The sequence below is a fragment of the Bradysia coprophila genome, assembly GCF_014529535.1.
Source record: "Bradysia coprophila strain Holo2 chromosome X unlocalized genomic scaffold, BU_Bcop_v1 contig_12, whole genome shotgun sequence".
Taxonomy (NCBI): domain Eukaryota; kingdom Metazoa; phylum Arthropoda; class Insecta; order Diptera; family Sciaridae; genus Bradysia; species Bradysia coprophila.
In genome coordinates, this window is record NW_023503293.1 from 7654039 (window position 1) to 7669338 (window position 15300).

A 15300-nucleotide genomic window follows, 5' to 3' on the forward strand; every position below is an offset into this window, starting at 1 on the left:
TTTTGAATGTTTTCGAAAATCATCAAGATTTCGTTACAAATCTTATAAAATAAAAATAATTTGTCGATAGTTAACACGGTCTATTCCTTTCGATTGATAATATCGATAATTTTGACCGTCTCCCGTTGGAATTTTTACACCGATTACTTCAATGATGTCTAACACAAAGTGGATAACAGATGAACGAGGCGAGACTGAAGTTAACACATCGTTGGCGTTGCGGGAAGGTGTTTTTCGTTGAGGCATATAGGTAAGAATTTGCTTTCATTTTTCTTTACTTAAACAGCATTTTAATAAAATTAAAAACAACAATAGAGGACATTGTTTTACTCTTATAAATTAAAATGTAAATTAGTAAGTTTGGTTTTTCTTGTTGTTGTTTTGTTTTAAAGAATATGATAAAGATTGATATAATAACCAGCCATATTAATATCAATATTAACATATTTTCGAATAAATTTAATTAATTATTTGTTTTGAATTTTTGACTACATGATTTTTTCCATTTTTCTTTATCTTGTATCTAATTTGAACATTTAAATATATTTTTATATTGTTACGCCTTTAAGATCATATTTTACAGAAATGAAAATTAAATTCAAAAAATAAAATTTAATTCGAAAATTATTACAGTTTAATCAAAAAAAATATCTTCAAATTTGTGGATTTGTGTTGTGAAACGTCGTTTAATGTATAATAATAATTTGTATACCTTGATGTACGTGTGTATGCTTATGACAAAAGTTTCTTGATGCTAGGATTCTGGAATGGTTTAGAAATGAAATTTATTCGTTTACACCGACAATTCAAATGATTAATGATTTCGAACGTCTTACTCGAATTTTGTAATATCTCATATTTCTCGCGTCAAGCAAATCATCGCCCACCACATTAATATCATTTGCCGAAAAATCTTCATCCGGATCGGTTGCATAACTTCGTCTTAACGATGGCTTCATTCCGTCCACTTGTTTGTTGTTGTTTTCGTCGTGTTGTTGCTGCTGTTGGCTTTCGTCGTCTGTGAACGCAAACGATGGATTATCGAAAATAGATGCACTGTCTTCGTTCGCTTGCGAATCGGTTGATATATGCCGTGGATTATTATCGGTATTTTTGTCAGGAACAATTTTAACCAGTGCCCATCGACCTAACTGCCTCGGAGGACCGTTTGCCCGTTTGCCATGTGCTACAATTGAAGTGAAATATAAAGAACTTTTCTGCATTTGTCAAAGCATTTCAAAATATTTACCTCCCCAACAAGAGTGACCATAACTAAGACATGAGCCTGAAAAAAAAATGGAGACGAAACAATTAGGGGTTGAACAATAGGGGTTGAGTAAAAGTGTTGGAGGGTCCAAGGTACATTAACTTAATTAACTTAATTAACTTAATTTACGAGCGACGTAAAGACTTTTCCCCAGGGATGGAAAAGCCACTTTGTATCCCTAGTAAAGTAATAAATATTATGCACGTATGACAAGGCGGTCGAGGCTTGCCGAGACGGCTTGTCATACGTGCATATTCTTTTTTATCGCATAAGCGAAAACGAGACAACAAGATATGCGAATGACGCTTTGACAATTTACAGAAGTATAATGTTTGTTTACATATCCTAGGTGAATAATTTTTTCGGGGAATCACACCGCGTATGCGATAAAATAAAATTGTGCATCTGACAACTAAAATACGAGTTTTTCTTAATCGCAGATAGCATTGGAATGTATACTTTTGTCGAACTAAGTTGAGACTTAGATAGAATAATTGGGTCGAATTTAACCTGCACCGAAGCCTCAGATGGGCCTGTTATGATTTCCCACTCACTCAAGGTGAGACTTAAATTTCATATATATTTTCATGCTAGCGATGCGAAAATCCTTGTTATGTAAAAACTATTGTTGTCATTCTCAGAAGCGACATTTAAGGTGAGAAAATAATCATTTCCTCCACCAGACTTATTGAGTGAGAAAATTATTATTTTCTGACCTAAATTTGCTGAATACCGAAACACGCTATTTGTTTATTGTCTTCAAAGTGGACAGAAATGTGGATTTTTGCAAAACGCAAGCATTAAAAACTTTGTGTTCACCTCGGGGACAAATGTGAAATCCACATTGGTTAACAAATAACTATTACCGAGTTGTGGTAGACTACTTGATTATTCGTCAAAGTGATTTTTATGTGGCTAAATTCAACAGTTTGATAGAGAATCTTTTACTTCGTTTGTTCTAACACATTTTCCAGTATTATTTGTTCGTTTGTTTTGAGACCTCACTAACAGTCTTTTACGGTCAATAATAAGTTAAGTCTGGACCACCGGCTTAATCTGACTTCATATGATTGTCTCGTCATTTGTTAAAAAAGAGTTGAATTTTCCCAATTTTTCAAGAGTCCTATTAAATCTTTCGTACAGAATTCAATTTACAAATAGTATATCGACTGAAAAATGTGTTATCGTATATATAATGAGGGGCAGATCATTGAACATATAAAATCTTTTTTGCATTCACAAGAAAATCTTTTGTAAAAAAAAATCTTCAAATTAGTTCAAAATCCATAAGAAAATCCTTGAAATTCAATGAAAAGTCGAGGTAAGTTGTTCAAAGCAACAACAATCATTACATCTGCTCACAGCAGAAATTTCGCGCTACAATCATCGAGATTCACCCTCACAGGTTTTACAACGAAACGAGTTAATGCATAAAATCAAATAGCTCAAAACACTCAATAGTCTAGTTCAATTTTCAAGGAAAGGAATCATCAAAAACCTTCATGTGAAATTTACAAAAAAATCCTTTCAAATCCTAGAAAATCCTTTGAGGATTTTCGTTTAAAAAATCCTTTTGCCCTCAAAATATACGATTATTTGCCCCTCGCCCCATAAGTAAATTCAGTCTAAAAAAATAGTGCAATCTACACAGGTAAAATAACTTGTTGGTAAAATAAAATTGTCATGCCAAACTGTATGCTTTGTGTTCAGGTATTTATTCAAAACGAAGTTCCATATACGATGACGATATGTAGAAAACTTTCATTCGGTGTGAGTGAGTATAGAGTAAATGCATCGACTCCTGACTCCTGTTTACTACACTATTACACAATTGTGTGTATGTTTAAGCCCTATCGAAAACAGTCGAAAGCCTTTCTAATGGTCAACGATTGTAAGTTTATACAGAAAAAGCACCATTTATGTGGCGACAATGTTACATTGCTGTTAACAGTGTTGATTCAAAAGATTTGAATTTAGATGATGATGCCGTAGAGTATATTGAATTGAAAAGAAAAACATTTACCTAAAACCAACCTCTTTTAAATTGAATACATATGGTGAATGGCATCACTGGAATAACATAGCCGATGAGGTTTCTGAAAGGGCTCTTCTTGATTATCGATATGTGTTATAGTTGTATCTACCGGAGTTTTTTTTTTCTCGTTTTATATATGCATTGACAATTGGTGTCGATTAAGTATAGCACGTGCTGTCAAGGCATAAGATATTAAGAACATTTAACAGTGGATGTTAGAAGCTCTCTTCTAGATTTTATTAATTTCAGATGAAGTCAGGTCCTTCAGTGACACGAATAATGTCGAATTCGATTCGTTTACTTATACTTCATTCGATTGGACACATTAACAATGTTCGTACACTATTCATATACCTTAAAGTTCATTAGCTGGGACGAACTTCATGGTACACACAGGACAAAAATAAAGACAACAAAAAACTTTGTACAAGTTTTTAACAGAATGGTTATGAAATATGTTCCCTAAGATGAGCACATGGTAAGATTTTCAAAAGTTCGTAATTTAATAACGGAACGCACATATAGGTGAATATATTTCAGAAAGTTCATGCATGGGCTATCGAGACAAAGTACAAAAAAAACCTTGCAAATCAAAATTTGTCGGTGTATCAATGGGATGTAGACATAACCTGATGTTCTATTTAATTGAAACTCAATAATCACATTACGATTCGGATCGGATATGCAAATTTTAGGCTCAATGATGTGAAGTTAGTTTTAGTTGTTATCAAATTTGATCACGTTACTTTTCATGGTGTAATTTGATTAAGAAAGTAACGTTTGGGTTTTTTTTTATGGTTTGTTCGATACGACTACTAAGTGGTATAAAGTGGGAATATCTTTGGAGTGCTCAGAGAAAATGATTGAGCTAAAAACGATCTAACGTCTTAAAAAAATCGAATTGTTCAAAGAATTCATGAGGTTAATATAGAGCACTGCACCGGTCGGCCGATTGAAAACTTTCAAGAATGTAAATTTCTGTTGCATTAGTACGACTAGTTTAGCTTAGGCTTTTATGTCAATGAGGTGCCGTGGTGCTGATGACTGTAAGGACAAAATTGTTCAATTTTAGTTTTTAAAGATTTTCGTTTACTTTGAGTTAAAAAAGGAATTTGAAAGATTTTCTAGGATTCGAAAGAATTGTTCGCCAATTCCAATATCTTTACACGATTTTCAAGTATTTTCTTAAAACTTTAGGGATTTTTTGTGGAATTTCAGTGAATTTGCAAAGCGATTTTATGTGTTCATCTGCCCATCGTTATGGGGTATAAAACACTGTTTTCAGTCGATATTATTATTATGTAAATTGAATGATGTGCAAAAGCTTTAATAGATCTTGAAAAAGAAAGTCCAAACTGGTTAAAATAGGGCAAAACTACCAAATACAACCCCCTGATGTAATACAGGCCTTCTATTGTCTTTTCTTTTGTTCGTTCGCCTAACTTTCCTCAGATAGTATTCTGCATACTTCGAGGCGTGATTGGAAAGTCACGTTAGGCCGGAATGAAGTTGTGTCACAGCCACGTACTTAGCATTATACAATAGCATCTAAACGCTTTTCTTGTGCCACTACAACTTCCGGGGGTGGAGAGACCAAAAATATTTTATAAAAGGATTTATTTGGAATCATATCCCCATCATCACGAAAACACATATTCATCGCATTGCTTGGATAAAATGGATGTCTACAACGTTAAACTCTAATGAAAATGTTGAAAAAGGACAAATAAGCGATAAATAAGATGACGAACATCCCGAGTCATTTCTTGTCAAAATAAAAAAAAATCCCACTTACCGGTTTTTGGTATTTTCGGTTCATAAATCATCAAATCGACGCGATGTAATGGTTTCTGTTTTTTTCTTCTTTTTTTTTTTGTCGACAATGAATTGATGTTATGAGAGAGTGATATTTGATGTAACCAAGCGCATTAATTAAATTATTATAAGCGAAAGGACGTGAACGGGTAGCAATGTTCAATGTGTAAATTTTGACCACAGTCTCATTGGAAATTTCAACGCGAAATTAAGTTAAATTGTTTTTTGTTCGAAATGTTTATTTAAAATGAATTTTATTTAATTTCGATTGGCTGATCGTCACATGAATGAAATCGTTAATTAAATAATTTTGTTTGGAATTTTATTTAAAGTTTCAATGCAATCCATATAAAATGTTGTAACCTATACTCGTCAATAAACAACGTTTATAATATCAGCAAATTATTTCAATTTTAAACTAAATAATTTGTCGGTTAAAAATGTTTTTGTGTCAGGAAAGACTAGTTTTAAATTCTGCACCAATAGAATTCTGTTATGTAGACTAGATGGCGAGGGTAGGTGGACTAGATTTAAAAAAAAATAATTTTTCATAATTAGATATTCAAAAAAAACGACCATGCAGGCCTGAGCGGTCGAATTGTCTACTCTGACTCAGAGTCTGAGTGATTTGAAACATGAATCACCAAGAATCGACTAAGAAAATTCATACTTTTTCGGCTCTTTATTAGCAATATAACTATTACAATTGGGTCGCATTTAAATGGCTTTTGCATGAGAAATGTTGAATTGAAGGAATCAGATTTCTCTACCCTATCATGGTCACTATTGTGATAAAGTTTCGTAATTCAGATGTTATAAAAAAATCAAAATTCCAACAAGTTACACTGCATTTTGCGTCTGTTGAGCACATTTTACATTGAAACCATTAAGAAATGCAAAATTAATTGTAGCAAATGTGTTTCAGCTTTTACATTTAACCGAAATATTCATTTTTGATGAGTTTGTTATTTTCAATTTTTCTAAATTAATTTGGTGGTTGCGTTTCATTGAATGAATGTTGTCTATTATTCTCCAGTTTGTATTTTCTCGCAGGGTGTATTATTTAAGCAAATTGTTTGTTTATCATAACAATAAATTTTGATGAAGTAAAGTGATTGTTTTTGCGAAGGTTACAAGTACAAGTAGAATAATGCATGGAAGGAAGTTTTAACATTATGTCCGTAACACATTACTTGCGATCTAAATTGAATTTGTAACAACGACAAATATGAAGAATTTTTGCCGATAACGAGGTGACAAAGAGAAATTGTGAATCATATGTAGAGGCATCATTCCTTACACTGCCGTGTAGCTAAGCACGTATAGCATTTGTGTCTTTTCTTTTAAAAAGTGTAATCATCGGTAAGGGCCGCCACTCGTTCTGGACGTATGACTCAAAGTATGGTCAATGTTTGGACAGTCCTGCTGGCTTGCAACAGAACTTTTCCGCGGAACTGGCCATAGGGTTTTGTAGCTGGACTTACCCTCTTTCATTCCACTTTAAACACACCCAGTTATTTTGTGTTGCGTGCCACAAAGTTAGTTGAAGTAAGATCTCTGCTCATTAGACTCATATTTTTCAGTGTTTTCAACTTGTTTTTGGTCTTCAAACAGGATGGAGCGATGCAAATGGAATACACAAAATCAAAATTGCATGATCAACCCAAAATTGTCCTGAGCTGTCTGATCATTGGCCTTGAAAATGTTGCTTTTCTTCTACTTCGTAGTAGGTGGAAAACCTCATTTAATTGACTTAATCAAATGAACAGAAACTCAAACGCTTGCGACGAATATGGGCTTATTGTAAAGCAGAGATTTTTACTGTTCATTTTTAGTCAATAAATGGTCACTCAAGATGTACTTTGCACTTCAAAAAACCGTTCCCAACTATAGAAAATCAAGTTTTTTTTTCACAAAAATATTTTTTTCTGTGGAGATTTAACCTCTTTTTAGTCAAGGTCGTAAACCATATTTTTAACACAAATATTTTTGTGATAAATCTCGATTTTCCATACATTTTTCATAGTTGGGAACGATTGTGACCTCTTGGGAAGTATATCAAAGTATATCTTGAGTGACCATTTATTGACTCTAAATGAGGGGTGCGCTTCTCTGCTTTAAAATAAGACAATATTCGGTGCAATCAATTGAGTTTCCGTTCTTTTTATGAAGTCAAATAAATGAGGCTTTCCACCTACTATGAATTAGGAGAAAAACAACATTTTCAAGGTCAGTGATCGGACGGTTCAGGACAATTTTGGTCTGATAATGCAATTTTGACTTACTTTATTTCTTTTCCATCGCACCATCCTGTTTGAAGACCAAAAACAAGTTAAAAACACTGAAAAATATGAGTCTACTGGGCAGAGATTTTACTTCAACTAACTTTATGGCTTGCAACACAATTTTTCTGGGGTTTATTATACATGGAACGAAAGAGGGTAGGTTCAGCTACAAAACCCTATGGTCACTTCCGCGGAAAAGTTCTGTTGCAAGCCAGCAGGACTGTCCAAACATTGACCATATTTGGAGTCATAAGTACAGAACGGGCAGCGGTCCTTACGGATGATTATACTTTTTATGAAGGTCTGTCAAAGGCCTATATTCCTACAAAATTTCAACTTTTAGAGACATGTCTATCTCGAGTTATCACAACTGTTTTTACCACCCTTTGACATGCAATCACTTTTCACGTGTTGAAAATGGGAAATTAACCGAAAAAGTAAAAGATCCCTATTTCTCAGAATTGAAAGACTATTCAAACGAGCTAAAGCTTGCCCGGATCGCTGATTGATTTTCACCAAAATTGGTTCAAGTTTTGGTGATATCACTCTTAAAGAGCTTTCGAGAGCTTTAAGCTTCTTTTGTATTCCACTAAAACATTACCATTTATGATGGAATCGAAAAGAAGCTCAAAGCTTTCGAAAGCTCTCCAAAGCCTACAAACAATGCGACACGGTGTTATAGCTCCACAGTTTGGCAGAGCAATATTGCCGTTCTAAAAATTTGAACGAATTTAACCAAAGAACAGAAAAAATGGATTGAAATTCCAGGCTTAAAACGGCCAATTTATGCGACTTTTTGCAAGGGTCATCCACTCATCTTGACCCAGTAAGTAATTTACTAGTATGCGAAACACGACATTGAATGAATCTATTGGAAACGATTAGAATTTTACCACAAAGTGTTGTAGAAGGATGTTTCTCAACAAAATTTGATTTAAGAGAGATGTTAAAGTCGAAGAAAATATCAATAGTAAAATATGCGGTTGATGTGTGTATACCGTCTCAGTAAAGTTGCTGTTCCATTTCATTAGAATAACAAAATGTATTAAGTGAAATGCGGTTTCCATTGCAAATGTAAACGAACAGACAATTACGATAAAATTTCCGTTTATCTCTTTAAACTAAAATTCTCTTGACATCGTCAAAAACAATTCAAATGCTGTGGGATGGGATTCGTTCATATAATTTCAACATAAAATGCCATGCACTTTATGTTTTCTGAATAAAAAATGGAAAATAGTCACATTTTTGTTTCACAGTGTAGGTTTGACGACGGTATGTTTGTTAATTGAATGAGTAATTTCTAGGCGAATCAGATAGCGTTGAGTTGCCTAATAGTACTTAGATAGCAAAGATTTTCCGATATTAACTCGACGTCTATGCGTCGCCCCAATTCTCCTAAGTTTTGAGGCCGTGGTGGGCGTCTTTTAGTACTTTTGTTTTAAGATTTTCTCATTCACATTGCTCCGATATTGCTATTAAAATAATTGAGGTAAAAGTCAAATTATTTGTATACTTCAATACTTCATACAATAGAACTCGTATAACACGAATCACAAAGACCATTTAGACTTTAGCCTATCATTCAATCGATTCTTTATACAATTTATCACCAAAAAATATTGTCAAAATGATAAGATAAGTGTATAATGCGTCGCAGATATTTTACTTGGTTATTGCTAAGGGTCGGTCAGCTTCTAATTTTGAGCTTATTTCCATTCGCCTTCGTCACAACGAACCATTGCAATGATATACGAATGATAATGATGTAAGACAGCTATAGCAGATGTTTAATATCTCAACAAACTATCTTTATTGGATTGTTCAGGCAACAATTCGAAAGTTGTGGAATGTGCACAAATGGTGGCAGAGTGCGTTGGATAGGTCTCGGTTCCCTGAGTACGAAAATCACGTTTTGGTCCGATAGTGAATACTGTTGTGCGGAGCCACAGACGTCATTGGGACCAACGGATACGGGTTTCGTACTCAGGGCATCGAGACCTATCCAAAACACTATAACGACATTTGTGTACGAAACCTATGTATTTTAACCTACTATTGAGGACTGATAAATAATTGACCACTGGTTGTATTCCCCTGAAATCGTGAGTCCTGGAGTGACTTATTTTCAGCATTTCAGCATAACTACCTGACATGTAAGAGATATTCATATTTTTACAAAAGTCCTAATGACATTCGGCGATTCAGCCGAAAGACACCTCAATCACAATGTCACCAAGCCTAAGGGAACGTAATTACGGAAGAGTTCAAAACTCTCAATTATAATAGAAGCATGGTCTACATGGTGCTTGGTCGTGTCATGCACCCGAAAAATTGACGGTATGCAACGTAATATTAATTACATTTCTGAAAAAGGTGAAGAGAACATAATTTCTGTTTAGCAATGTAAAATTTGTTACAAAGAAAATCATTGAAATTCCATCACATACTTCAAAAATAAATAACTCAGAGTGGAGGATATATATTGAATTTCATTTGTTACTACAAAAACATTGGAAATTTTTGTTTCAGTGGACTTGTATCAGTAGTATAACAGATTACGTACATACAGATCGCCAAGTAAATGAGCAGTTATGAATGTTTTCGAATGCGAGCTGCCATGAGAGTGTAACAAGGGGGATTCTGCGAGGATTTTGTCGGATGTTGACATCGAATTCCTTAGTGAAAAATGAGTCGCGATAGTGCGAAAAACGTGTAATCGCATAGTCTCAAATCTTTGTTTTATTTTGAACCTTTGAGACTTTCAATTTCACCCGGGTAGCGAAATACTCCAATTTCTATGTACCCACGTCCTAGTTTCAATTTGTTATTGGAGTTTCCGAAATTTTGGTGTTTTAAATTAATGTCAGACACAACATTTAGATCAACACGTGCTCTCAACTCTCTTAGAAATTATCCCACCGATTCATCTTTGCTATCATATGCTTGCGAAATGTACGTATCGTACGACACCCATCCATTTAATTCATCTATGAAATTTGATCGTCAAAGTTTTGTTTTGTTCATTCGATTCTTTCGAATTGCTTATTAAAGTTATAGATTGATGAAGGCCCATGGTCTGTTTAAATAGTTGTCTCATGAGAATTAGTCTTAGGAAAATATTTGTCCATATTTTCCTACATATTTCCAAATTTACCCAAAAATATTTTTAGGGGAAATATAGGAAAATGTGGGAAAATATTTGAAAATGTGGGAAAGTAAAGTGGAAGCATTATAATTTGATCGATTCTATTCATTTTTAAATATTTGTAGTTTTCGAAGAAATCATTTCGAAAACATTACAGTATAAAAGCTTACACATGCGCATTAGAGCTGTTTGCTCGCGGTATACCTGCGGGTAATCCGTTCAAATGCATGTGTCTAAGCTTTTATACTGTAATGTTTTCGAAATGATTTCTTCGAAAACTACAATTATTTAAAAATGAATGAAATGAGTAGAATCGATCAAATTATAATGCTCCGACTTTATTTGAAAATGTGGGAAAATATTTGAAAATGTTTTCTCAAAAATAGTCCTTGTAATTATAGTACTCTAAGAGAATGCCAACCGTGAATAGTTTCAATGAAACAGACTTGATAGACTGGCATTTATTTCAGACGTAAGCACTGTCAACGCACTCAAGCAAAAGTGATCATAGTGGTCAGCTGCAGAAAGTACTCTATTTTATATAAAAGTATTTTTTCAATGTTTTACCGTTGTGTGACACACTGCAAGTTTCAGTATCCTATTTAGGGTACTAACTCATGCTTGAAGTGCGTTGGCACTATACGTAGCGTCGTAAATTGATGTGGTTGTTTAAGCCGGCCCTCGTCGGTCTTTGAGACATCGTTGTTTTAAGTAGTTTTTTTTTTTTAATTTCGGATTTAGTTGGAATATTCGAAACGGTTGAAAACCTCGAAAGCTACCGCTGTTTGTGTAGATCTATCTTCAACTGAAATTAGTCGTCCAGCTTTTTTTTATTATTTTGTAATCCGAAAGATTTCTCTCACCCACAATAATAAACTCACTCCTGGCATTTTCGCTATTTTTCTGCATTTCTGATCAACAATCAAAACCTGTAAAGTGTCTATAGCATTGTCGTTATTCGTGGAAATTCTTGCTTGCCGCTCCACTGCATCTTCGGGAAAATTTAAATAATTAAATGTCTACGTACCCTTCTTCACGTGTAAATTACCATCTATTTTTCCTATTACTTCCTCCAATATATGTTGCATAAACAACACTGTCTAACCCTTATAATGATTCAATTAATAATAATTAGCTCCCATTGAGGTAATTCTCATAATGATTTTATGAAATTGAAATTTTCTATTTTCAAAACAGGTGGGCCTGGAGATGAAAAAAAAAATCCTGGCTTTTGGAATTTTTAAACAGAAAATCCGAGACAGCTTCAGTCTACCACACACATTATCCCAGTTGTCAATAATGTTCGACAAATGATGTTAAAATATCAAAGAGATTTATTAAATTATTTTTGTCGATTTATTACTCTTATATTAACACCATCGGTTTAACTAATCATTGCAATGATATAGTTGTCGCACATTATACACCCTCAATGAATGATGAGTTGCATTTACTGCGTTTTTTTTTAATTTACACAAATTAATTGTGACATCACGAATATTCGATAAATTATCTGATGAGCAATAAACAATGGTCGACGAATTCGCTACCAACGACGCACTTCAAGCAAAAGTGATCATAATGGTCAGCTTCAGAAAGTCCTCTATTTTACTTGAAAGTGTTTTTACAGTGTTTAACTGTTGTGTGACACACTGTCAAGTTTCAGTACCCTATTTAGAGTAACTCTCATGCTTCATGCTTGAAGTGCGTTGGAATTACAAAAATCAACACTTTTTACAACAACACAAAATTATGTCAACAGGGCAAAAAGTTTTCGAATATACTTTTAACAGTATTCTGATTCCAACTAAATCGTTTCCATACTTTCCATGTGGCTTTGAAAAAACAAACGATAAGTTATTGAGCTTCGTCGGGACTTTCTTACATGGAAAAGCAACAGCTTTAACAATTTGGGTTTGTTTTGCTTTCGATATCGATACTTCAAGCTTGTATACCATTCTGTATATTCACCGATAATAGATTGTAATGTGTTGTAAAGCTTCGCGAGCAAAAAAGTATGTTACAGCTCCATGAGGTATATAACGAGTCATGTACGTCACAAGAGCTTGCCCGAGTGTAGTATATTTTGAGTTATATACTTCATGTAGCCGTATCTTATTTTACTGTAACACACGGGAGTTTCTTGGTGAAAACGTCCAGTAATATTCACTCCTTGTTATGTATCGCCTTTACATTCACACCAATACACTATCGCACGAATAGTAAAAAAAACCTACATAATTGTTTGGACATTGGTACTTTGACTATAATGCGAGCATAGCCCTTGCCAGTGCGGGGTATAAACGTTGGACTCGTCGAAATAAAATGTATAAACAAGAACGCAATCTAGTATTTCACAGTTTAATTTCTCTCCCGATTCACTACTTCTCATCGTACATCTTACACATAGTTAGGACGAGTGTAAAATAATAGCTCAATGGCGTAGCCTATCCGAAATAAAAATGAAAGGAGTAAAAAGTCATTGGATGGGTTGCTAAGAATGAAACATCTAAGGAAAAATAACGTGTCAGGTCAGGTTTCAGGTAGCCTAACATTTTCATAGAAATTTTTTCAGATGACTTTTGACTTGTCAAGGCAGCTCAAAGTTTTGATCACATTATCTTCACGTCTAGAACAGGTATGCCTAACTAAATAAAACTGTGAAACTACAAAAATGTGGATTTTCACAACCATGAAAAAGTTTTGAGCTTACTTTGAAAAAAATTGCAACAATTCAAGGCTGATTTTCAATTAGTGTGTTCGACAATTGAAGTTGAATTGGTTCTGTGGGGGCGAGTGAATGTAACTTAATTATTTGAATTTCGAAATTATTTGTGACAATAATTTAAATTGTCAGCAAGCACGTTTTCATTTTAAAAGGGAAATAGTTATTTCGATCACCAAAGAAAGGCCAAATCAACCGTGCGTGCAATCGTGGGCTAATTTCCTAATTACTTTTTGAACATTTCACTTCTCATTTGGAGGAAAAACGAAACAATTTTCGTAGTCGGTGTAATTTCTGGCTATTTCCACTATAATCTCGCAGTTTTTTCCGGCATCTAAAAAACTCAAACGAGGCCTAGGTCAATAAACACTAGCGTAGGTGGATCGAAAAGTTAAATATCTTTTTAGAATTCCCTGGTCATAAACCTTTTGTATTTAAGTGAAGTTGTGCTAAGACTGCGTTAATTTCAAAAAATATATTTTTTGAGCTATCGAAATTAGTGCCACTGCAGAACGACTGGAGTGCTGAAAAACGTTTTGCCAGGACATACTAAAACGTGAGTTTTAATTTTTGTTCCGGATTTTGTAATGGATTTTACATGTTCATGAAATTCGATGAAAAGAACGATTTTCGACCCTCAAGCTTGTAACAAAATAAAAATTCAGTAAGACGGAACGAGCTAATTTTTTATTGCTGCAGTTATATCCTCACCCGTTAAAACACTTAACAAAACGCAAACTGCAATAATTTTTAATGAAGAACTATTGGATGTTATTATTACCAACGCTAATCCTAATAGATATTTAGAGAGAGAGAGAGAGATATTATATTTAATGTTAGCGACATTTCAACGCCTAAATACCGACAATAGTGAAGGAGTAATTTTTAACGTGATTTTGATGCTCGTAATATTTTCCCATGAGTAGTCTTTTGATTTCTTTAAAAGAAATCTAAGAGAATTAAAGGGAAATGATTACGGAATTTTAGCTACACTTGCAATACATTCTAAGCAATGCAATTCATTGTGCAATGAAAAATGTGTATTTCATTTGGACTTTTTTCTGTGTAATACAGGATCTTGATTAATGTTAAATAATTTTGAAAGGAACAATGACCTGATGCACTCGATCTATTATTTCGTCACACTCCGAAAAAACTTTTTCTCTAGCCGTTTCCATTTAGCATAAAAATGCTTAATTTAAACTTACCCTGAATGTATTCCATGTAGCAGCAGAAAAAGACCGTGGCAAATAGTACAAATTTCATTTTATCCAACACAATTTCGGTATTTAAATTTCAATATTCCGTGTTCCGTTTTCCAGTTGAAAAATTAATTTTCTAATTTTCTCTGCCGACTCAGTGCTGGTGAACCAAATTGGACTATTGCAATGATGTTTTGATTTTCGGTTGAAACTTTGTTTTAAAATTTATTTTCTTGTAACATTTGAATTTGGAACTTGTACACAGCACCACGTTTGATGTTATACTGGTCATCAACAGCGCCATCAACGAATTCTTATATGTTAAAAGTCACAGCAACATTTTGTATTGTTAACATTATTCCACGCATGTGAATACGGTAAAAACATTATTATTATCTAGCCTCTCTACACCTCCTACACCGTAATAGATTTTCTTTCATTGGGTACACGTTGAATTTGTATATAGCTATACGTTGTGCTGTACCTCCTGATTAAAATGGATTTTCGTTAATGTTTTTTTTGTTTTGTTGTTGTTATTGCTATTTTCCTGTGAACCACATTATAATCAATGAACCAGACCGTTATTTAACGACACAAGACAATCACAATATTTGACTTTGAGGAGAATGTTGACTTTCTTTGATACACAATTTAAATGATCCGAATAGTTCACACTAGAAACAGGCTTTGTGTAAGCCATTATTTAAATAGGGTGTTGATTCACACCCTCTCAGCTGATACGAAACTGTCATACTATACACAAGTGCGTAAATGTGATGTAACGACGAAGCAGGAAAATTAACACATTTCTACAGGTAGCCTC

At 33.9% G+C, this 15300-nt stretch overlaps 1 protein-coding gene across 1 annotated transcript; it reads right to left on the reverse strand.

Annotated features, from left to right (window-relative positions):
• Window positions 1-223: 223 nt before the first annotated feature.
• LOC119067431 lies at window positions 224-14773 on the reverse strand. Its single transcript, XM_037170403.1, has 4 exons — window positions 14484-14773; window positions 1250-1285; window positions 837-1186; window positions 224-762 (listed from the first exon to the last, which is right to left on the reverse strand). Exons 1-4 carry the CDS (start codon window positions 14539-14541, stop codon window positions 733-735), a joined length of 474 nt encoding a protein of 157 aa, XP_037026298.1. The 5' UTR covers window positions 14542-14773; the 3' UTR covers window positions 224-732.
• Window positions 14774-15300: the final 527 nt, after the last annotated feature.

Coding starts and splice junctions, on each gene's coding strand:
- LOC119067431 (XM_037170403.1), bottom strand. CDS start 14,541: ATGAAATTTGTACTATTTGCCACGGTCTTTTTCTGCTGCTACATGGAA. Junction 1,286..14,483: donor CTACATGGAATACATTCAGG/GTAAGTTTAAAT, acceptor TTTTTTTTTCAG/GCTCATGTCTTAGTTATGGT. Junction 763..836: donor TGAGATATTACAAAATTCGA/GTAAGACGTTCG, acceptor AAACCATTCCAG/AATCCTAGCATCAAGAAACT.